This window comes from the organism of the source record quoted next, unplaced genomic scaffold, assembly GCF_019419815.1.
Source record: "Pyrus x bretschneideri cultivar Hongxiangsu unplaced genomic scaffold, Pyrus_bretschneideri_v1 Contig33, whole genome shotgun sequence".
NCBI classification, from domain to species: domain Eukaryota; kingdom Viridiplantae; phylum Streptophyta; class Magnoliopsida; order Rosales; family Rosaceae; genus Pyrus; species Pyrus x bretschneideri.
The window spans coordinates 489102-510811 of NW_025999646.1; the positions used below are offsets into that span (position 1 = coordinate 489102).

The 21710-nt window shown below is 37.9% G+C and overlaps 3 protein-coding genes across 7 annotated transcripts; 1 reads left to right on the forward strand and 2 right to left on the reverse strand.

The window, feature by feature from the left end:
* Window positions 1-52: 52 nt before the first annotated feature.
* On the reverse strand, window positions 53-6272 carry LOC103951235 (CTD small phosphatase-like protein 2). Of its 5 annotated transcripts, none has more exons than XM_048591294.1 (9): window positions 6194-6272; window positions 5393-5453; window positions 4615-4745; window positions 4319-4521; window positions 3740-3867; window positions 3402-3513; window positions 2540-3055; window positions 1045-1382; window positions 53-559 (listed from the first exon to the last, which is right to left on the reverse strand). In XM_048591294.1, exons 4-9 carry the CDS (start codon window positions 4482-4484, stop codon window positions 401-403), a joined length of 1419 nt encoding a protein of 472 aa, XP_048447251.1. In that variant the 5' UTR covers window positions 4485-4521; window positions 4615-4745; window positions 5393-5453; window positions 6194-6272; the 3' UTR covers window positions 53-400. The 5 variants fall into 5 exon arrangements, with proteins under 5 accessions (XP_048447251.1, XP_048447254.1, XP_048447250.1 ...); XM_048591297.1 differs by having other exon boundaries at window positions 3740-3805; window positions 4615-4652; window positions 6194-6259; XM_048591293.1 differs by having other exon boundaries at window positions 4615-4652; window positions 6194-6256.
* Window positions 6273-10900: 4628 nt separating this feature from the next.
* On the forward strand, window positions 10901-15149 carry LOC103945066 (phytochrome E-like). The gene is made up of 4 exons (XM_009355582.3): window positions 10901-13262; window positions 13421-14228; window positions 14357-14650; window positions 14789-15149. The coding sequence occupies exons 1-4, from the start codon at window positions 11207-11209 to the stop codon at window positions 15033-15035; spliced, it is 3405 nt and encodes a 1134-aa protein (XP_009353857.2). The 5' UTR covers window positions 10901-11206; the 3' UTR covers window positions 15036-15149.
* A 265-nt stretch (window positions 15150-15414) lies between these two features.
* On the reverse strand, window positions 15415-21342 carry LOC103951234 (protein MEI2-like 3). The gene is made up of 13 exons (XM_009362549.3): window positions 21061-21342; window positions 20208-20250; window positions 19977-20120; window positions 19426-19895; window positions 18731-18889; window positions 18506-18622; window positions 18245-18396; window positions 17997-18088; window positions 16926-17877; window positions 16756-16840; window positions 16591-16659; window positions 16205-16384; window positions 15415-16058 (listed from the first exon to the last, which is right to left on the reverse strand). Exons 2-13 carry the CDS (start codon window positions 20236-20238, stop codon window positions 15936-15938), a joined length of 2574 nt encoding a protein of 857 aa, XP_009360824.2. The 5' UTR covers window positions 20239-20250; window positions 21061-21342; the 3' UTR covers window positions 15415-15935.
* Window positions 21343-21710: the final 368 nt, after the last annotated feature.

Genomic DNA, 21710 nt, shown 5'->3' on the forward strand with positions numbered 1-21710 from the left:
TTGCATAACTAAATCTCACGAGATCAAGTGAAAATAAAGTGGAGCATCCCAATTAAAGACCAAGATTGTATAGATAATTTCCCATGTGTACACCCTGATAAGCAAAACAACTCAAAACTGTACAATAAGGATAAATAAGACTTTCCCTACAATTACCTTTGAACAAAAAATCAGACAACCCATTCCACAGTGTTGTCAGCTGAAACGCATAAAATAACGGAACAAGAACCAAGAGCACACTAACAAAAGGTAAAGTAAGAGTTTACTATATAGCTATTTATCTCATGAGCTTAAAAGAAAAAAGAACGAGGAGCATCTAAATTAGAGGTCAATATTTGCTAAAAAATATGAGAGAGGCAAGGTGCTTCTATATTCAAGCAAATGAGAAGGTCGGTGACTCTTATTCCATGTTACCGAATCTCTTGGCAATTACAGGACGAACATCATCAGCATTAACCAGGGTCTCTAAGAAGGGAAGTAATGAAATCAAAGCACTATCAGACGGATCATCAAACCAACTCTTTATTGGAATTCCATTGTTAACTTGCAAGCGGAAAACCTGAAATTGTCAAAAGAGAATAAAGGTAAAACAATCAGTTTATCCACGAATAACAATGTTGCCATTCAGTACTACGGTATGGTGGTATTCCTCTTCACTTGTAAGTGAGAGGTCTTAGGTTCGAATCTCGTGGATGGCGAATTCAATACCAAATTAGGTTGTCCATTGTGTGGCTTAGCCGAACTCCCCCCCCTCCCCTTAGTGTAAAATATATCGTTGTACTCAAAAAAAAAAGAAAAACAATGTTCATTCTTCCAACTTTTTCTCTCTCCTCTTTTTTGCCTACTTATATATTTTGGTACGACAAGGGTCTTTTTTCATCGGTAATAAGACCAGTTTCAAAAACATAAAGAATACTGTTTCATGATAAGTTTTTATCTAGGCCAAAAAAAATTAATAATAGAGAACAACCCATAGAGTGGAAATGCAAGAAATAAGAAATAAGTAAAGTCCAAGCAATTAACATGAAAACCCAAGGGATATACCTGTGGAGTATTATCAATTATGGCAACTTTTGCAAGATCAACACCCAAAACTGTCAAATCTTTAGTGTAACTACCATCTGAGAAAATGCACGATTCACGATAAACTCGGCGAGATATAAACTTTGCATATGGATCCAATATATCAAGAAGTTGCGCTGCATATATGCTTTGGCTGGCAGTAAAAATAACGACTTCAAACATTTCTGCAACTCTCTCCAAGAAAGTTTGGAGGTAAGGCCTCTGTTTCACATATACCATGTGCTCTTTCATGTTGAAAAAGACGGTAAATGTGAAGTCTGCGTCATCTCGATGGTCCAATGTAGAATGAACCAGTGTTTCTGCACATATAATAGCAACATTACTTTTCAGCAACCTATCAACAACATATTTCTCAAATGAATCTCTAAAAAAATCACAGTGAGATTAAACTGAAAAATATCTAAGTAGAAGACTGGATCTGCAGAACCCTAATTGATCTAACCATGTCAAGGGCATAATTGGTATGGTGGTATGTAATTGTATCCTATCATTTACACCGTATTTGGAAATAGTATTTCTGAATGATTAAATAGTTTCCCAAGAGATCAGACAAAAGTTAACCAAACAGAGAAACGAAAAAGGAAAACTAACATTCTTAGAGGCCTGGTGTACTGTATTCTAAGCCTGAATTTTGAATACACACACTTACATATGAATGCATTTATGTGGCCATGAAGGAGCAAGCACACAGTCACATATACATATGTGGGCATGTTCACGTGCAAGGTATAAACTGAAAGAATAAGAGATTTGCTTGCTAGACAAATGCCAGATTGTAAACGTGGTCTCTGTCAGCACATATAGCCAATATTATACCAATCCAACCACAGATGCGATATAAGCACTATAAATGGCATTTACAACTTGTCAACACATTTGAGACAAAAAATTAACTAAACTGGGACATCATTATGAGCACACGCACACAGAACTAGAAATATATATAATATTAACATTATATATGTTATCAAGAGATATGGTTTTCTTGCACACCTATGTGTAAAGCGAAAGTGAATGGGAGCTGCCAAAACTTCAAACTAAACAGTTGATAGAACCCTATATGTTGCAGAATTTCAGTAGTAATGCTGCTATCTCATTTTCATAATTTTCAACATTACTGGTTTCGATGTTGGCTTGTAGGCCTTTTGTTAATATACTTTTTTCATGTAGAGCTCAGGACGAATTTCTCTACCAGTAGTGTAGATCAAAGGATTTAATGAACTTGTTGAGGGAGCTAATGATTGAATATATATTCACTAAGAAATTTAAAGAATATTGTCATTTAAGATAACATTAACAAGTAAAATTTCCAAAATTACTGATAAAAATGGACCAACTGGTCTTAAAAATATGCCAGATAACATTAAATGATCTTAATAATATGTCAGAGGTAACATTAAATGATGACAAGATGGCACATAACCATATGAAAACACATACGTATAGCATTGCTTACCATCCAAATCAAGTACAAGTGTTACAGACTTTCTTTTTGAAGCTTCCTCAGGCAAAATGTTGGGTTGATAGTTTGATACCACATCTGATAATTCAGGTAAGTTTTTTATAAACAACTGTGGATCAAAGGACTCTGCCTGATCTGAGTCGGAAGAGTTGACAACCGTTTCCTGGTTGCAGGGGCTTATCTGACCAATTCCCAAATACATTCCAGCACAATTTGTATCTACCACGGCTTCTTCACATGATTTGTCATCATTAGTATAAAAATTACTGCTTCTGATTGTGTCTTCTAGGAAAGGCAATACCATGTATTGCTCAGACACATCAAAAAACATATTTGTTTCAGCATATTTGTAGTCTGGAAAGCAATTCATTTCACTAATATCATCATGAAATGCATTCTCATCGAAGGGTAAGCTTGAAATGATCATATCAGAAATGTAGAAATCTGATATATCGCAAGTTCGATTATCACATGAACTTCCGTTATCATCACTGTCACCAGTTCCTAACCCTGAAAAGGCAGGAAAAGATTAGCATACTAGATATTATCTGTTGTCAGAGAACACATAACATTACATTAAATGACAAGGAAGATTAGATTATTTATTTAAAGCACATTGACCACCCGAAAGTGGTTGAATTTTGCTGAAATAACCTATATATACTGAATAAAGTTCAAGGATAGATTTCCACGCGGTTCACGGCTAACATATACCTATCCTATTTGTTCCTTTTTTAATTGTAAAAAAATAACAGAGAAGGGGTTGTCTTTCCAACTTTGGCTGGGGTTTCAATGGAAAAATGAAAAATACTTAGTACATTCTCTACGTATTCAATCAACTGAGTCTGAGGCATACCTGCATCAATGTCAGCATTTGGTTCACTATTTTGTTCGCCGTTGACTTCACTGGACTCCAAAGCAGGAGAGAAAATCGTCTCTAAGTTTGATGGGCAGGCGTGAAAGGAGTCCTGAAATTAATAAATAGTCGTTGGTATACAAGCTTATAAGAAATTCTAAGGCCCATAAGGTGCAATTCTAGAAAACCTTGAGCAAGAAGAAAAAGATGAGGAATAATGAATTTTCATTTGCAGGTAACTGGAACATCATGAAATTAAAGGCAATACATTGAAAGACATCCCACAATGACAAACTGAAAAAATGGTACCCACAACACTATAACTTCGAAATACTTACCATTCTTTTGGTGGGAGAATCACATGACTGCTGCTGAATTTGACCAGTTTGTTCACCCAGAAATTCCTGATGTTCAATTGCTTCATCACTTCCAATTTCTATAGTAGAAACTTGTGTGCTTGAAGAAACTATGAGAATAATAAGAAGCTCTAATATTAATAATTAAGCAAAAACTTAAGCTACATATAATTATGCATGGATTGTATCAATGTCCATCGTTGAAACTTGCATTGTATGCTCAGTGAGAATCATAAGAAGTGTTTGAATATAAGCATTTCACACAATCTTTAAAAGTCTCGAATTACAAAAATAGAAAGCCAGAGAGCTCAAATGCATCGAGAATTAACACAAACTTTGGATGATAATGATTCCCAAATTTTTTTCTTCAGACTTTGCTTAGCAGTGCAACCTAGCATCACATTTTACAATATTACCCACCAAAACTTGCATGGAATATTGAAATCTGGATAGTCAATGTGAGATAGCTTGATCACGTAAATACAAAGATATATGATGGAGTATTTACACTAATACTATATGATAGATCAAACGTCAACATCTTTCTGTTCAGTTTCTTACCCTCCTGACAATTTTTACAAGTGTCAAAATCTTCTGTATGTTCAGATTTCCTAGCATGAAGACATGCTTTCTTGGAAATCACACTTGACCTTTGACATACACGAAGACAATTTTTTTCTCGTAAACATCCCGTGCTTGATTGAGCCTTCATTTTGAAAGATGGCATTTGAACTGTACTTGTGATGTGCACCACAGTCTTGACTCTGTCAGGAAAAATAAATAAAGATAAGAATATAGTAAATGATACCAATCTCCGTAACAATGGGAACCATGCAGTACAGAATTAAGCAACATACAGTGTGTAGTGGGATCAACGTATCTCTGTCTGGGGTACCTAATCAAAGATTCATAGTCGTAATGATTAGCAATCTAAACTCCAAGTCTTCTGAAGTCTTAAAAAAACTGTACCAAACTGTCGCTCATGTATCTGTTTAGGAAGGAAAAAAAAATTAAGGCTCATCAGCACGCAAATAAAACTTGCACACCGATGAGCTACAAATGATAATCAGCAAGTAGGAAAAGCAACATTTCACCTAGGAAATTGGGATATGAGTTGATTAATTACCAAAGTTATCTTTCCCACAAAAATCAGTAACCATGTAAAAGAATATGGTAATTAACTGCTGATTCTCTTACATTATATGCTGAGCCATCCATTCAAAGCACAATATTCAATAAATCCACATCCAAAATTGAACTTTTAAAAGAAGATGCTGCAGTTTTCAAATACAACCATATATAGTTTGTTTCTCCTGTGTGACGACAACAGCGTAAGACACCCCTTAACGTCAGGGATCACTTTGATGGATACCATCCAGTCAACATGATCAAACAGCTGCAAGATGTGCATTCGCTACATCCCGCATTTAAACATCCACGTGTTTAAACTCCCCTTTCTCATCCAAAAAAAAGAAAAACTTCCCTTCTTTCCAAATATAAATTCACGAGGATACTTTTCATCTCAACTTCAAGAAAAGAAACCTAATTAAGTCAACACAATGAGGTATCCTAAACAAGTAAAATAACCCAACAAACAAGGCTCCTGAACAAGGCTATTCAAATTCCCTTACTAACCAGAAAGCTTTCATGCCACACTCCAGCCGCCACGACACTGCCACAGCCTTAGCAACCCCCACTGTTCCAATAAGCATACAAAAGTCAAAATTATTGTGATTATATATTTAAGATTATAAGTTCTATGAAATGATTAGGGTATCCAAACATGATATATGGGAATCAAGAACAGAAGAATCCATCCAAAATGGAATTTGACCTCAAAATTTACAATACCATCTCTTCGGAATCTAATCAAACTCAAACGCTGAATCCAAACTATATTAAAAATGCAGAATTTCTTCTTCAGAAACCATATTTCGTGGAAAAAAAAAGTATGAAATTCAAAACTGAAAATTAAAACACAAACATCGAAAAATGATTAAGAAACCTAAAAAGAACATACTCATTACCCCAAAAAGGCACAAAATAGAAAACCCCTAATTCGAAAGCTCCGAAATTTCCAAGTAAAACCTCAAGATTTGAAGTCAACCAAACCAATTGACTTATGACCAAAAGTTCTAAATTCTAAAACCCCATTGACCAAACAAGTCTTCTCAAATCGTATAAGCATTTCCTCCAAGGAAGAACAATCAAAACCCACAAACGAACTGAAAACCCTAAACACGAAGCTCCAATGGCAGTTGCACCCTGTTGAATTACCAAATTCACACACTTGAAAAAAAAGCAATTGAATTCGAGCAACAGGAACTGTAGTTAGCTAAATTAAACTAAATTAATAATAATTTTAATGATAATTATACTGAATAGTAGAAATGAAAAGGTGAAAAATTGAAGAGGAAAATAGATAAAAAGAAATACCTGGAGAAAGCTGACCCTCCCTCCCTCTCTCTCTCTCTCTCTCTCTCTTCCTCTGTAACACTCTGTTCTTCTCTCTCTTACCGGTCAGACAGAGGTAATATGTCAGTTTCACTGGGATCACACGGACGGCTCCGATGGGATCTTCGCTAAATAATTGTGGCCAATAAGAGCGTGCCACGTAATCTGTGGAGCCAGCTCACTATGACGCGTTGACACGTGCATTTTCACGGAAACGGAGAGAGCTGTGTTGGGTGCTTGGCAAAGAGAGACGATCCCAGCCGGATATCAAGAATTTCGAAGATTCTTCAATCATATTCGATCATTATATATTATGAGGTTAGTTTTTTTTAGGTGTTGTTTATATTTAATTTTAAATAAAAGAATATACAATAATTTCTGATCGCACGATATACAATAAACGAATATGATTTGAGGATCTGGCAAGAATCCTCACTCATTGGTAAAGACCCCTAGTTCACCCTCTTTTTGACTCTTGTGGTAAAAAAAAGGCAAAAGTTGTTATTTAGTACTACAGTCTAGTAGTATTTTTCTTTTCTTGTAAGTGAGAGGTTGTAGGTTTGATTTTCGTCAAAAGTGAACTTGAACCACATTATTAATATTCTATTGTTTGGCTAAACTCACCTACTCCCCATTAATGTAAACAATATTATTTGTTCAAAAAAAAAACGAAAAGTTGACTATCTTGTCAATTGGATTATAATATAAATTTTAGATATTATTATTTTAGGAATTTATTTAGATATATTAGAACTCATTTATTTGATGAGATGAAGAAAGTTTTAGGACGCAATTTGTAATAACTTATTGAATTAATTTTGGTCGATCTACCCCTAATGTTACCCCCAAAAAAAAGAAGTCAAAATGAAGGGAAAAATAATACTTCGCTTGATAAAATTCTTTTTCTTTATAACGATTTTAACATTTTATGTGTGACTAGATATCGTAAAATATTCAATTTAAAGTGTAATAGGGTAAAGAGGAGTGCTAAATTGTGACATCCCACATCGCCCAGGGGAGTGATCCTTATATGTATATCTCATCCCTACTTAGCACGAGGCCTTTTGGGAGCTCACTGGCTTCGGGTTCCGTAGGAACTCCGAAGTTAAGCGAGAAGGGGATAAAGCAATCCCATGATGGGTGACCCACTGGGAAGTTGCTCGTGAGTTCCCAAAAACAAAACCGTGAGGGAATGGTAAGCCCAAAGCGGACAATATCGTGCTACGGTGGTGGAGCGAGCCCGGGAAGTGATTCACCACGGGCGGAGATGTGACAATTTGGTATCAAAGCCTAACCCTGGTCATGGTGTGCCGACGAGGACGTCGGGCTCCTAAAAGGGGTGGATTGTGACATCCCATATCACCCAGGGAAGTGATCCTTATATGTATATTCTCATCCTTACCTAGCACGAGGCCTTTTGGGAGCTCACTGGCTTCGGGTTCCATAGGAACTCCGAAGTTAAGTGAGAAGGGGGCTAGAGCAATCCCATGATGGGTGACCCACTGGGAAGTTGCTCGTGAGTTCCCAAAAACAAAACCGTGAGGGAACGGTAAGCCCAAAGCGGACAATATCGTGCTACGGTAGTGGAGTCGGGCCCGGGAAGTGGTCCCGCCCGAGCCGGGATATGACATTTGGTATCAGAGCCTAACCCTGGCCGCGTGTGTGCCGACGAGGACGTCGGGCCCCTAAGGGGGGTGGATTGTGACATCCCACATCGCCCAAGGGAGTGATCCTTATATGTATATCCCATCCCTACTTAGCACGAGGCCTTTTGGGAGCTCACTGGCTTCGGGTTCCATGGGAACTCCGAAGTTAAGCGAGTAGCGCGCGAAAGCATTCCCAGGATGGGTGACCCATCGGGAAGTTCTCGTGTGAGTTCCCAAAAACAAAACCGTGAGGGCGTGGTTGGGGCCCAAAGCGAACAATATCGTGCTACGGTGGTGGAGCGGGCCCGGGAAGTGGCCCGCCCCGGGCGGGGATGTGACATAAATTGTTCGGCTTTTTTCATAGGGTAACTCTTATTTATGCATTTTTGTGGGTTGAAAATCACATTGATAAAAAAATAAATATTATATGATACGTGAGCATTGTCATGATATATATGATACGTGAGCGCAGTCATATGACATGAGAATAATAGCTACAAATTACAATGGATTCCACTATTCCATACACAAACTTCAACAATCATTATCCAAATCACAAGACCACTTATTTTTTCTAAGCGCGAGAACTAAAGAGATATGAACTTAAAAAGAGAAATATCATTAGATATGGAAATGGATCTTTGTCGGATTCTTTTCTTAGAGATCTGGAGATTTCGTGATGGTAATTGTTTATCGTACATCGTGCGATTAAAAATTATTTCAAAATTTAAAATTTACAATTAAATATAAATAGTATTTAACGAAATGAACGGTCACAATCACAGAATCCTCAAGATCCCCAAGAAAAGGATCCGGCGAGAATCCTTTTCCATTATATATATACTAAGAACTACTTATTTATAAATATTTATTTGCAAATCATATTTTTTAAGCAGTGTCACCTAATTGTCAAATGCAACAAACAACAACAATCAAGTTTTATCTCACTAAATGGGCTCTCAACTGTACGAATTCTGAAACGTCACCGCTCTTGATTTTGTGATAAGTTTTATGTTAGCTTCAAATACTGCATATCCTTTCATCGTCAAATGTTTCAATATTTAATATGATTTCTACATATATGCAACTGACGATAGCACCCTTCAATAAAGATCTTTCTTGCCAACTAGCTTGTATCGCATGTTCTTGGAGTTAGATTTCTGTGGTTGTGAAGCATACGTTGGCCACATGTTGATTTTGCTTTTCAAATCACGTCATTGTCCATTTGATTGGATTTAACGCACGAAGGTTTGATTATTTGTTCCTACACCACTTATCAGTTCATAAAGTAAACCGTATTTAGTTTGAGACTAGTAATTTTTATAAAGAGTAATACTTGGTAATTTAAGTTTTTAAACTAAATTCGTTAGTCTACATGTATCATCAATTAAAAATAAACACGGTAATTAATATCTAAATAATAATTTAATCACAAGAATTACGTTATTGATCTAACTGTCTTAACCTTAAAAAATAAGACTTAATTTGCAAAATAAGTGAAAGTACAAGTTTGAAGTGACTTGTTGGAGGTATTGAAACAGATAACTTCCTCGGTAAGTATTCTATTGTATTAACTGAAGAGAGCTACTAGACCCACCTCATTGTCTTATTTTCTCACCCACATTATAATCTCACCCACCTTAAAAAGTTAAAAAATTAAAATGCTATTTTCCCACCCACTATTATTCCCAAAATAACCTTTAATATATACATACATATGAAATTATAAAATTGTCTCTTAAAAAATATAACAAATAATATGTAAATGAAAACCACGAAGGTCTGCAAATTCAAATGGAAACGACAAAGGTATCCAAATTTAAAAGAATTCAACAACAACAAATTTAAAAATACGATTGACAAATTCAAATGACTTACACACAAATTATTCTTCTACCTTTTCAATAGAAACATAATCTTTTACCTATTCCGTAGAAGCGTCATCTTTCACCTGTTCAATGAAAAAGTCATCTTCTAAGTCCATTGCTATTTTTTAACTTTATCTGAATGAAAGGAGATGAAAATATGAGTTAGGGTTTAAGGTAGACAAATCGTCTCCCATGCCCAACTTTAAAAAAAAAAAAAAAAATTAAGCAAAACAAGATAATTAATGTCCTTATCAGTCTTTTTGTAAATGGATAAATTTGTAATTAAAAAATTCATTAAAAGATGGGTGTGAAAATAAGACATTGGGATGAGAATAACATCACTCTAACTAAATAATCAATTACACTATGAAGATATATATAGGCTTTGGCTATTTACATAGATACCCTTAACTACCTTAGCTAATCTCTTAACTACCCTAACTAATCACAACCATTAACAAAACTAATTACATTTAGTTTTAACAAACTATTTAACGGAAACAGAAATAGATGACTTGTCATTCTCCCTCATAGGAGGTAGTGGTTATCCATGCATGCATGTCCATACACAAAAATATATTATTTGTGGTGAATACTATTCCTAGAAATTTGGTTCGTCACTTTATGTCACTTTCCCAATATTTTTCTTTCTATTTCTATGACGTCTTGTGCCATTTGAGAAATTTTTTTGGCAGAAGTAGAACAATCTGACCACGACATTTAAAATACGTATCTTCACTTTAAAAAGTTTACAAGCCAGAAATGCTTAATTTCTTAATTATTATTCGAATCGAATATCGTTTAATCAACTAAGTTGTATCAAATAAATCAACAATTATCAATGAATATGCTACTTTAATACCCACAATTCTTCAATGAATATGCTATTGGTACCTACTCATTTTGATTTATTTGAAATATCTGAATGACTAAACTTTTTTCCTTACGAATAATTTTTTCCAAATAAAAATTAAGAGATTAAACAAGTTATAAATTTTATATAAAATACATTACAAGTAAGTAGATGAATAAACTACGGAATCCCAAAGTTTACCGTTACTTGAAAGAAAACAGAATTTTCCGTTTTATGGTTCTTTTCTCTCTCTTCTTTTTAAAATTTTATTTATTTATACACATATGTGGTGACGCGTCGTACAATTTGCATGGCGGAAAATGCAGGAAGAGAGAGAGAGAGAGAGAGAGAGAGAGAGAGAGAGAAGAAGTGGCTGTTGAGCCGGAAAACATGTGATTCGGAACCATTAACCAGATACGCTTAATCGAGGGGATAATTCCAAACCGCGAAAACGATGACAGAGAAAGTAGATATGTGTAAGTTCCAAGCAGAAGAACACTACAGAAGCACCAAGTACAGAACTGGCCATGCCACTTTTAACCCTGCTCCTGCTTTTCCAACCTCCATAAAAATCACTTCCCTTTAAAAGCACTTCTCCTCCTTCTCCTTCTTCCGAAAAGCGCTCCAAATGGAGCTTGGCAAAAGCAGCGGCAGAAAACGCGCCGCCGCATTCTCCTCCTCCTCCGCCACAAGCAACATGAAACCCACCCCCGCGACCGCCAAACCCGACAGGTCAATCGCTCACTACAGAGAGGACGCCAACCTCTTGGCCGAGTACGAGCAGTCTGCCGTCTCCGGTACGTCCTTCCACTACACAAGGTCAGTGCTTTTTCCTCCGGATTCTGTTCCCGAGGAGCAAATCGTTGCCTACCTTTCGAGAATCCAAAGGGGTTCTCTCGTCCAATCCTTTGGCTGTATGCTTGCAATTAAAGAACCCACTTTTCGAATTATCGGTTTTAGTGAGAATTGCTTTGAATTGCTGGGTCTGGATAAATCGGGAAGTGTTTTCGGGTCAAATGAGTTAAAGGGTTTGATTGGGATTGACTGTAGAACTCTGTTTACTCCTTCTTCCGCGGCTTCTTTGGCGAAAGCTGCTGCTTCGAGGGAGATTTCGCTGTTAAACCCGGTTTGGGTGTATTCTAAGAGCACCCAGAAGCCATTTTATGCTATTTTGCATAGAATTGATGTGGGGATTGTGATTGATTTGGAGCCTGCTAGGTCTGGTGATCCTGCATTGTCACTTGCAGGAGCTGTACAGTCTCAGAAACTCGCGGTTCGCGCAATTTCTAGGCTTCAGTCTCTCCCTGGAGGGGATATTGGCGTGTTGTGTGATACTGTTGTGGAGGATGTTCAGAAGCTTACTGGATATGACAGAGTTATGGTTTATAAGTTCCATGACGATGATCACGGTGAGGTTGTGTCTGAAATCAGAAGGTCGGATTTGGAGTCTTATTTGGGTTTGCATTATCCTGCCACGGATATCCCCCAAGCTGCCCGTTTCTTGTTCAAGCAGAATCACGTGCGTATGATCTGCGATTGCAATGTGAATCCGGTTAAAGTCATTCAAAGTGAAGAACTAAAGCAGCCTTTGTGCTTGGTCAATTCAACCCTCCGGTCTCCACATGGCTGCCACAGACAGTACATGGCGAATATGGGCTCGATTGCCTCACTGGTGATGGCGGTTATCATCAATGGTAATGATGGTAATGATTCAACAAAGCTTTGGGGGTTGGTGGTGTGCCACCACACTTCCCCCCGCTATGTCCCTTTCCCTCTTCGCTATGCTTGTCAGTTTCTTATGCAGGCATTTGGGCTGCAAATCTACATGGAGCTTCAATTGGCTTCGCAGTTGGCTGAGAAAAAGATTCTCAGAACACAAACCTTGCTTTGTGACATGCTCCTCCGGGACTCCCCATCTGGTATTGTGACCCAATCTCCGAGTATAATGGATCTCGTGAAGTGTGACGGAGCTGCATTGTACTATGGCGGGACATGTTGGTTGATGGGCGTAACTCCAACCGAATCACAGGTTAAAGATATAGCAGAGTGGCTGCTAAAAAATCATGGGGATTCCACAGGTCTGAGTACTGATAGTTTGGCGGAAACTGGTTACCCTGGTGCACCTTTACTGGGTAATGCAGTTTGTGGTATGGCTACCGCAAGAGTCAGTTCAAAAGATTTCTTGTTTTGGTTCAGGTCGCACACGGCAGCGGAAGTCAAATGGGGAGGAGCTAAGCATCATCCAGAGGATAAGGATGACGGTGGAAAGATGCACCCGAGATCATCATTTAAAGCTTTGATTGAAATAGTAAAAAGTAGAAGTTTGCCTTGGGAGGTCTCTGAGATTAATGCCATCCACTCTTTACAGCTCATAATGAGAGACTCGTTTCAGGATATCGAGGAAACTGGTTCGAAGGCAGTACAACAGAGTGATGCTGAGATGCAGTTGCAGGAGATAGATGAACTCAGTTCCGCGGCATGTCAAATGGTTAAATTGATCGAGACAGCTTCAGTTCCGATTTTTGGGGTTGATTCGGATGGTCTCATCAATGGATGGAATGCAAAAATAGCTGAGTTGACAGGACTACAAGATAGCGAAGCTATGGGCAAGTCCCTTGTTGACGAAATTGTTTATGAGGACTCGCGTGAAGCGGTTGAAAATCTTTTACGTAGAGCGTTACAAGGTAAATCTTTTATTGCAGTTATGAAGTACCATCGTTGAGGACTTTAAAGTAACTCAAATGGAATTTAGTGTTGAAATTTTCATGCTTCGTGTTCTCTCGCACGCGTCTTTATAATTTTCCCAAATGGTATGCTCGTTGTTAACTTCTATACTATCCAGGTGAGGAGGACAAGAACATTGAGTTAAAATTGAGAAATTTTGGGCTTCCACAACATAAGTCGGTTGTCTATATTGTGGCCAACACTTGCACGAGTAGGAGTCCTGCAAAGGATGTTGTCGGTGTATGCTTCGTGGGTCAGGATATTACTTGTGAAAAGGTTGTTATGGATAAATTCATCCGCTTGCAAGGGGATTACAAGGCCATCATACAGTCTCTTAACCCCTTGATTCCACCAATATTTGCATCTGATGAAAAAGCATGTTGCTCAGAATGGAATGCAGCCATGGAAAATCTGACTGGTTGGACTCGAGAAGACGTTATTGGTAAAACACTTATTGGGGAAATCTTTGGAGGTTTCTGTCAACTGAAGGGTCAAGATACGCTGACTAAGTTTATGATTATGTTGTACCAAGGAATCAGTGGTAAAGAGATTGAGAAGTTTCCGTTCGGGTTTTTTGATAGAAAGGGTAATTTTGTTGAGGTGCTCTTAACTGCTAGCAAGAGGACTGATGCAGGTGGGAATATAATCGGTTGTTTTTGTTTCTTGCAAATTTTTTTGCGTGACATGCAACCGGCCTTGGAAGGACACAGACAAGAGGATATAGAATACTTTTCGAAACTTAAGCAATTAACATACATGCGGCAAGGGATGAAAAATCCTTTAAATGGCATTCGGTTTACCCACAAACTCCTTGAAAGTACAACTATTTCAGAAAATCAGAAGCAGTTTCTTGACACTAGCGATGCATGTGAAAGACAAATCATGGTGATCATCGAGGATATGGATGTGAGAAGCAGAGCCGAAGGGTGAGTATTCTTAGTTGGTTCATGATATGCGTAAGTTAAATGTTGTAACCTTATTTGTAGCGTTTTGTTTCTATACTAACTGATGAATTTGTGTGACAACGCTTTGGATCTTATTCGGGTTAATGCAGTAGCACGAAGCTGAACATGGAAGAATTTATGTTGGGAAATGTTTTGGATGTCATCATTTGCCAATCAATGCTCTCGCTGAGGGAAAAGAACTTGCAGCTCTTTCATGAGATTCCAGAAGAGATCAAATCACTATCTTTGCAAGGCGATCAAATCCGGCTTCAGTTGGTTTTGTCAGATTTCTGGCTCAATGTAGTGAATCATGCACCTTCCCCAAATGGATGGGTCGAAATAAAAATATCACCTGGTCTAAAGTTAATACAGGACGACAACAATGATATCCGTCTCCAGATCAGGTACCTCAAACCTAGCTAGATTCTAAGTTCTACCATGCACAACTACTAAATTTGGCATCAGCTCTACTTGTCCTCGATTAAAGTTATAACCGAAGCGTTAAGCTCTAAACCCTATTTTTCATCTCTTTGTGGATGTAGAATGACACACCCTGGCCAAGGCCTTCCGGCGGTGCTCATCCAGGATATGTTCGAGGGTGGAAACAGATGGACGACACCAGAAGGGTTCGGGCTAAATCTGTCCCGGAAACTTCTGAATAGAATGAATGGTAAGGTGCAGTATGTTAGAGAGCACAATAAATGTTACTTTGTCGTTGACATCGAACTTAAGATGAAGAAACAGAGGCAGAGGCTGCCTGTGTCTGAAGCTGATATGAGCACGACTTGAATTCATCAGAGAATTTGTTTGTTGAGTCTCCGTCTACTAATCATTGTATTTTACCAACCATGTTGAAAACAAAATGAATAATATCATGTATTATGTGTACAAATCTTCAAGTGATATTTGAGTGCACTTGTTCTATTTCAAGAGGAAAATTAATTGGAGTTTCGAAGACGGGATTCAAACTTAGGTGTAAGGGGCCGAGTGCCATGCCCTGATCAACTAGTATAACGCACATTTGCAGAAGTTGATCTTGTTCCATATTGGAAAACGATTTGCATGCACTCAAATTCACCTTCTACACACCCCTGACTATTTTTGTCCGCGTGATTTGTTCAATCCAAAAGTAAAAAATAAGCATCGATGTGCAAAGGAAACAAAAGGGTGCGTAAAAATCACTTCGCTTCCCGTTTAAAGATTCAAAATACACATCTCAACAACTCCCAACAAATTGATACCGCCAAAAAGAAGCATGTTTTTCCACCACTATACAATTTTGTACCCCAAGTCAAATAACCATCCCTCCCTCCGTCAAAACACATTTACTCATATCCCTCTATGAACATCATATTTGCAGACTACTAGTCCACACCCCAAAAGTCACACAACAAAAATTGAGCTCAAAATATCAGAACCTGCACAATTGACGACAAACGCATACGGCAGCTGGGAGAATTGGATTCGCCGACAAGCATTTATCGCTCTCTTATCCGGCCGCTAACTGCAGATGAAACAAAACGCTGCTGGGTGTTTCACGTCAAACTCTCTAGAAGATACTACTAAACAAAAGAAGCTCTGCATCGCATCCTTCAACGACTCCTACTTTTATATACTAGATAATGTATATGATAGTTGGAAGCCACAGCCACCACCAAATTCGGCCGTGACATCTTCTTTAATACACTGTTAACTCTTATATGGCTTCTTGTCAAAGCCATGGTCTGGGCTTCCTGACGAATCAGAGTCCGACTCTTTTTCCTGACTGACCTGGATGTTCAAATTGTTGGAAGGAAGATGTTCGTGGATGATCTACACAGAAGAAATGCACAAGATCAGATCAAATATGTTTTCAAATGTATGGAACGTCAAAACAACTCTAGTTTCATAAAGCAAATAACCGAAGAAATGCAAGCACATTAGTCATTAGAAGATTCATGAAGTGTGTACTGTACTACCTGATCACCAGCCTCAGAACCTTCTGAGTGAAAGAGTATCGGGCGACAGCGTTTGTCTTCATTCATTAGGCTTGAATTTTGAAAGTGGGCCACAAGAGCCGCCTTCCCTTGGATTCGAGCATAAGCCAAGGAGGCAACTTTCTCACTATTGAACTTCTCCCACTTCTTTCCATTAAATGCCTGTCGTATTAGAAAGAAACGTATATTAACAACATATCCTGCTCCTTTCTATACCATGCCGGTACCATTTCAGTTTCTAAAAGAGAAGGCTCAAATTGACAGTACGCATCTCACCGTTCAATGAATACAATGATGTATAAATAACACAAAGAATTTAACATAAAATCCAAAACAGCGAAAGACCAAAAAGAAAAAGAAAAAAGCACCTCATAAAATGGGATGATGTGTGAAGGAGACAGCATATTGATAAATGCATAGCCCACATTGCATTTGTTCTGCACATAAGAGTAATATCACTCAAGGGAGAATTGTAGGGGAAATAAATATTATCGAAGAAAAAGTGTCACAACATACTCTTTAAGTAAAAGTACCTTAAAATCAATTGGCAGATAGAGAAAATCAAAAGTACCCCCGTGATTTTCATCTATTGCAGCAAGTAACATTTTCGAGGTGTACCTAATAGACAAGAAGAATATGAAAAACATGATAACGGCCATCAAATATGATAAATATAAGAAATTATTATAAAAGTCAGTCATACTTGTTTGGAATATTTTTTATCATTAAAGTTGTTCGATTATCTTCCCCGGAGAGAATCTTATCCAAATCAAGCTGAAACTGTTTCTTGCTATCAATCTGGGTCCCATTATTATCCATTCGTCTGCTCCTCCCACGCTCAATCAAACCATCTATGCTTGTAGGTGGCAGTCCTGCGTACGGGCCATTACCTAAAAACACAGGGCTAAGCTTCGGTGAGCCCACCATTTTAAAGCTACCTTCAGACATGTTTCCAGGTAAGGATATGCCACCATTTCTAGAAGGACGAGCACCCACGTTAAACATAAAATTTCCACGACTGGGTCCCAAACTCATGCCTCCATAGGCAGCAGGACCCAAAAAAGATGTTTCTGGTGACTCTGGGAAGTAATTAAAGCGCCTGTCTAAAGGAACACCAGATGGGGCAGATCCAACATGATGATGATGATGGTGATGATGGGAAGAGCTGAGCAAAGGGCCATTATGACCTGAGAATGGAAAGGCATGGCCCTTCCCATTGGATGTAAGTTGATGTCCCACTGATTGTCGATGCCAAGCTGAAGAGTTGGTGTTTTCTGAATAAGGAGTTGGACTCCCCCAAAGAAATTGAGGGCCTGATAAAGTTTCCACATGAGATCCACTTGAGGTTGAAGGATTGAACGAGGGCATGGCTCCTTGGAAATGGGTTGAGTTCTCTGGAAATGAGTGTGATTGTTGAAATGCAGATCCGTGGTCTGAGTTTGTACTGGAAAATATATGATCAACATGACTCCCCCTTCCATGGTTATTGCCAATGGGTGCAACCTTCACATTGTTTGATATCTGGGGATGCAGAATTGACGCTAATCCAGGCAAATGGTTGCTGTTTGTTGGACTCATAGTCCCGAAACCAGGAGATTTACTAATACTTTGCACAGGACTGTGTTCCATTGGGTTGTTAAACTGTGCCCAGTTACCTGTCAAGAATGTTGAATTGACCTCATTTTGTAAGAAAAATGCAATACCCGAAAATATTTGTTTGTTGAAGCCATTATATGTTCACCAGTGATAAAATTAATCTCAAACGAGAAGTTACCCGGTGGAGAGATTGTTATTGGGGAACCCACTGGATGTCGATAACTCTGAGATTCATCTTGTTCAGGGTCTTGATTCAGTTGAAGCATCAAGCTAAAAGGTAGAGGATACAATCAATTAAAGACACCAACAGTTGGATCAAACTTCAAACACAATTAAACAAACCAAAATCCAAGAAACCGAAAAGAAACAACATCAGCATTAATAATCACAAAGCAAGAAATCAAAACATTTATATTGTCTACTTACTTTCGACGAGCTCCACCAGGTCGACTGGGTTCAAGCTTTATGCGTTTACCAGCTATGTCACTCCTATTTAACGACTTAAGGGCTGCTTCTGCAGCTCTAACATCATAAAACTCAATAAATTTATGATGCCTCTTGTGTGGTGTTTCCCTTATCTGCTTTATACAATGAACACCAGAAAGAAATGTTAACCGCTTCATACTTTCAAAAGTAAATAAACACAAAGCAAGAAGTAGAGGGGGTGAAGCAAGATACAATCATCACCTCTTTCACCTCGCCATAAGCCCCAAATATATGACGGAGGTCTTCATTTGAAACTGATGGATCCAAATTGAAAACTACCAAAGTTCCTTGATTAATATCCTTCTCTGATGGATTATCCTGATGTTGCATGAGAAAGAATGCAAATATTGTAATTTATATATATTTTTACATATTTAAAATGAGCGTCAAAGAACAACTAACTCAGTACTAGAAAGTTGTTTTGACCTTTGGAATTGAGAAGTGAATATCAAGCTTCCTCCGCCGCAGAGGCTTGTTTTGTAATGTGCGCATAGCAGTTCGAGCAGCACGAATATCATAATATGATATCATCACAAATCCCCTATGTTTACATGCAGTGTACAGCGTTCTAATATCCCCGTATTGCTACAAAAGAGATTAATAAAAACACACATTAAAAGCTGGGTTGTCCAAAATGAACAGCGCCAGATGTTGCATCACATTTATTATTTAAACAAATGTGTTCTGAGATTCACATGCACAATGCCCTATGAGTAAGAGGCGAAACCTGTCTACGCACAAGCAGCACGAAAGGTAAAGAACTTATACATCCAATATGAAAAATAAAAACTAGTGACTAGTCATTAAGCAGAATAACTGAAATGGAACCAAATCATTAGAAATGAAATGAAAAAAAAAAAAAAAAAAAAAAAAGATGAGTGATGGGTCCTACTATCCTTTTATACACGGGAAGGCGTGCCAGAAAACGTCTACTTAAGATCGTTCAAAAACAAATTAATGTGTTGCTCTCATTTGCAGTTTTAAATCAGGATGTGCATCTTATGCTCAATTGGGCGAGTAATATAATCCATTACAATTTCTGGTGAGGGGATTAGAAATCCGAACAAAGGATATGGGTATTACTGGTACGAAAACAAGGAGCTTTGCCTTAATTAAATTACCTCAAAAAGAGTCCTCAGTTCTGAATCCTCAACATTACTATTGATATTTCGCACAAACAATGTTCTGGAAGGATGCTCTCCATATGGATGTTCTCCAGCAACAGCTCCCACGCCATTTGGAAGGGCAAATTGAGCCATCCCGTTCCCAGTAGCACCGTCAGCTAAACTTACTTTTGACATGCCAATTCTCAGGCTCTCCTGTGCATCAGTTTCCAATTCCATGCCGCCTCCACTACCAAAGAGATCATAATCTTCCAAGTCTTCCAGTGAACCAGGCAACCCACTGAGGTCAAGATCATCTGCTATGCCAGCTAACAGCACCTCCTCATCGCCAGGAAGCAAGTTTCCAAGCGCATGAGTTTCAATATCTTCAAGCGGATCGTTACCCTCCAAATTTTGGTGGAGTTTATTTAAGCCAGACGAAAGATCATCAATAGATTGACAGCCTTGGTCAGTACCATTCACGTTCACTGCACGAAATGCAAAAATACATGAGGCATTCCCTACTAAATGTGAATTCTGAAAATCATGACACAATAGCTCACACGTACACTTTGGATGTGGAAGAACAGGTAATGAACTTGAAAAGAGGGTAGCATCACTGGAGGCATTGTGGGCACCAGATCCAGATAAAATGCCCCATCCTCCTCTACCCACTTCTTTAGGAATACCCACCATTGGAACCTCGGTTGGGCCTACAAGACAAATTAACAGACATGTCAATCAGGACACGAACTGCATATAGTCCATACCTAATACGATATATGATTTAGAAAAATTACCAGAAGATGAAAAGTTCAAAGACTGATTCATTGCATCCGGATCCTGCTTATAGTTAACAAAAGTAAGAGTAAGAAAAATACGATATATTGTATGTATAAATATCAAATCTTTCTCCCATTTTAAGCAAAATAGTAAATTTCTTAAGGCCACACAAAGGTGCAAGAATCAAATATAGTTTAAATCCTATTCCTAAAAAATCCAGGAGACCTTTCCATTTAAGCCGAACTGTAGTTTACCCCCTTAACACCAAGTGTATAGAATTGGCAACAGAAAAAAACAACTTCCATCTAAGCACTATGATTGCCAGGTTCAAGAAATCAAAAACATCTCGACATAGAAATACATCGAATTACGACTTAGGAAAGGATTTAACACCATATTGTTTAGAGGGCGGATGTCCATTTCCCAACAAGTAGGACAATTTACGGCCAGAGATAAACGCACCCGGCTTATACCCATAGATATAAACAGCAATTTATATGGCATCAAAGACCCATACTTTTATAGACTACATTAAAGGTTTAAAAAGATTCAAAAATAAAATAAAATCTCAGAAATGCATATCAGTCTAAGCTCCCAAGTTCTTCGTGTGGAGTTCTCTGCTCCTTTTTGGGTATGGACTATTTAGCCAAGCAGGCATAAAAATACCAAAAGAAACTCAACCATTTATGCAATTTGGTCAAATTTTATACAGTTTCCAGCAAAACCCAATTACTCAAAATTTAAAAAGGAACCCAATAAATGATTGAAGCAATATTATACACAAGTTATGCAAGTCCAAGAAACCCATTTGATCAAACTAACCAGCTAAAGAGAAACAAAATTACAATCAAAATTTGGATTAAAAACTACCCGAACAGCTACAGAGGCAAGGCCAAACCCTAGAGCTTCGAAGTGCAGAGACGATCAGAGAGAAAGGAACAGTCTTTCTTCCTTCCCCACTGCTGCTGCCACTTTCTCTCTCTAAAAACCAACTGGAAATTGTAGAAAGACAGAGAGGGAGAGTGATGATGATTGGATGAAAGAAGTGTAAAAAAAAAAAAAAATGAAAAAGTTTCAGAGAATGATTGAGGGGGAGAATGGGTTTGGGTCTGGATTTTGGGTTGTGAGGAAAGGGGGTGGGTGGTTTCAACTTTCAAGAGGTATTTAAATTGAATTTTTGGTAATCCAACGACATTAATCCTTTTTTATTGATTAATTTAATTTTGTTTTAAATTAAAAATTAAAACAAAATAAAAAGCAGAAAAAAACAAAAGAGGGAAAATTACTATTTGGTTTGATGCTTATCCACCGTATTATGGCATGATTGTCATAATAAAGTTTTGGGAATCTTTAATTTTGTTGAGCAATGAGGAAGGTAAATTTTTTAATTATGGATAAAGGAAAAGATGAAAAGTGGATAACAATCAGCCATGTCATCATGATGTCCTTAGATCTTTAATTACAAATTTAATAGTGAAAAGGGGCTTGTAGATCGCTTAGTATAACTCTAACATATATCC

Excerpts from the sequence above, each read along its gene's own strand:
- LOC103951235 (XM_048591294.1), bottom strand. The coding sequence starts at position 4,484 with ATGCCATCTTTCAAAATGAAGGCTCAATCAAGCACGGGATGTTTACGA. Across the intron at positions 3,514-3,739 it reads ATTCTCCCACCAAAAGAATG|GACTCCTTTCACGCCTGCCC; the intron begins GTAAGTATTTCG and ends TATTAATTTCAG. Across the intron at positions 1,383-2,539 it reads ACTTGTACTTGATTTGGATG|AAACACTGGTTCATTCTACA; the intron begins GTAAGCAATGCT and ends TTATATGTGCAG.
- LOC103945066 (XM_009355582.3), top strand. The coding sequence starts at position 11,207 with ATGGAGCTTGGCAAAAGCAGCGGCAGAAAACGCGCCGCCGCATTCTCC. Across the intron at positions 13,263-13,420 it reads TTTACGTAGAGCGTTACAAG|GTGAGGAGGACAAGAACATT; the intron begins GTAAATCTTTTA and ends TATACTATCCAG. Across the intron at positions 14,229-14,356 it reads GTGAGAAGCAGAGCCGAAGG|TAGCACGAAGCTGAACATGG; the intron begins GTGAGTATTCTT and ends GGGTTAATGCAG.
- LOC103951234 (XM_009362549.3), bottom strand. The coding sequence starts at position 20,238 with ATGAATCAGTCTTTGAACTTTTCATCTTCTG. Across the intron at positions 20,121-20,207 it reads TTTGAACTTTTCATCTTCTG|GCCCAACCGAGGTTCCAATG; the intron begins GTAATTTTTCTA and ends TTTGTCTTGTAG. Across the intron at positions 19,896-19,976 it reads TGTTCTTCCACATCCAAAGT|TGAACGTGAATGGTACTGAC; the intron begins GTACGTGTGAGC and ends CATTTCGTGCAG.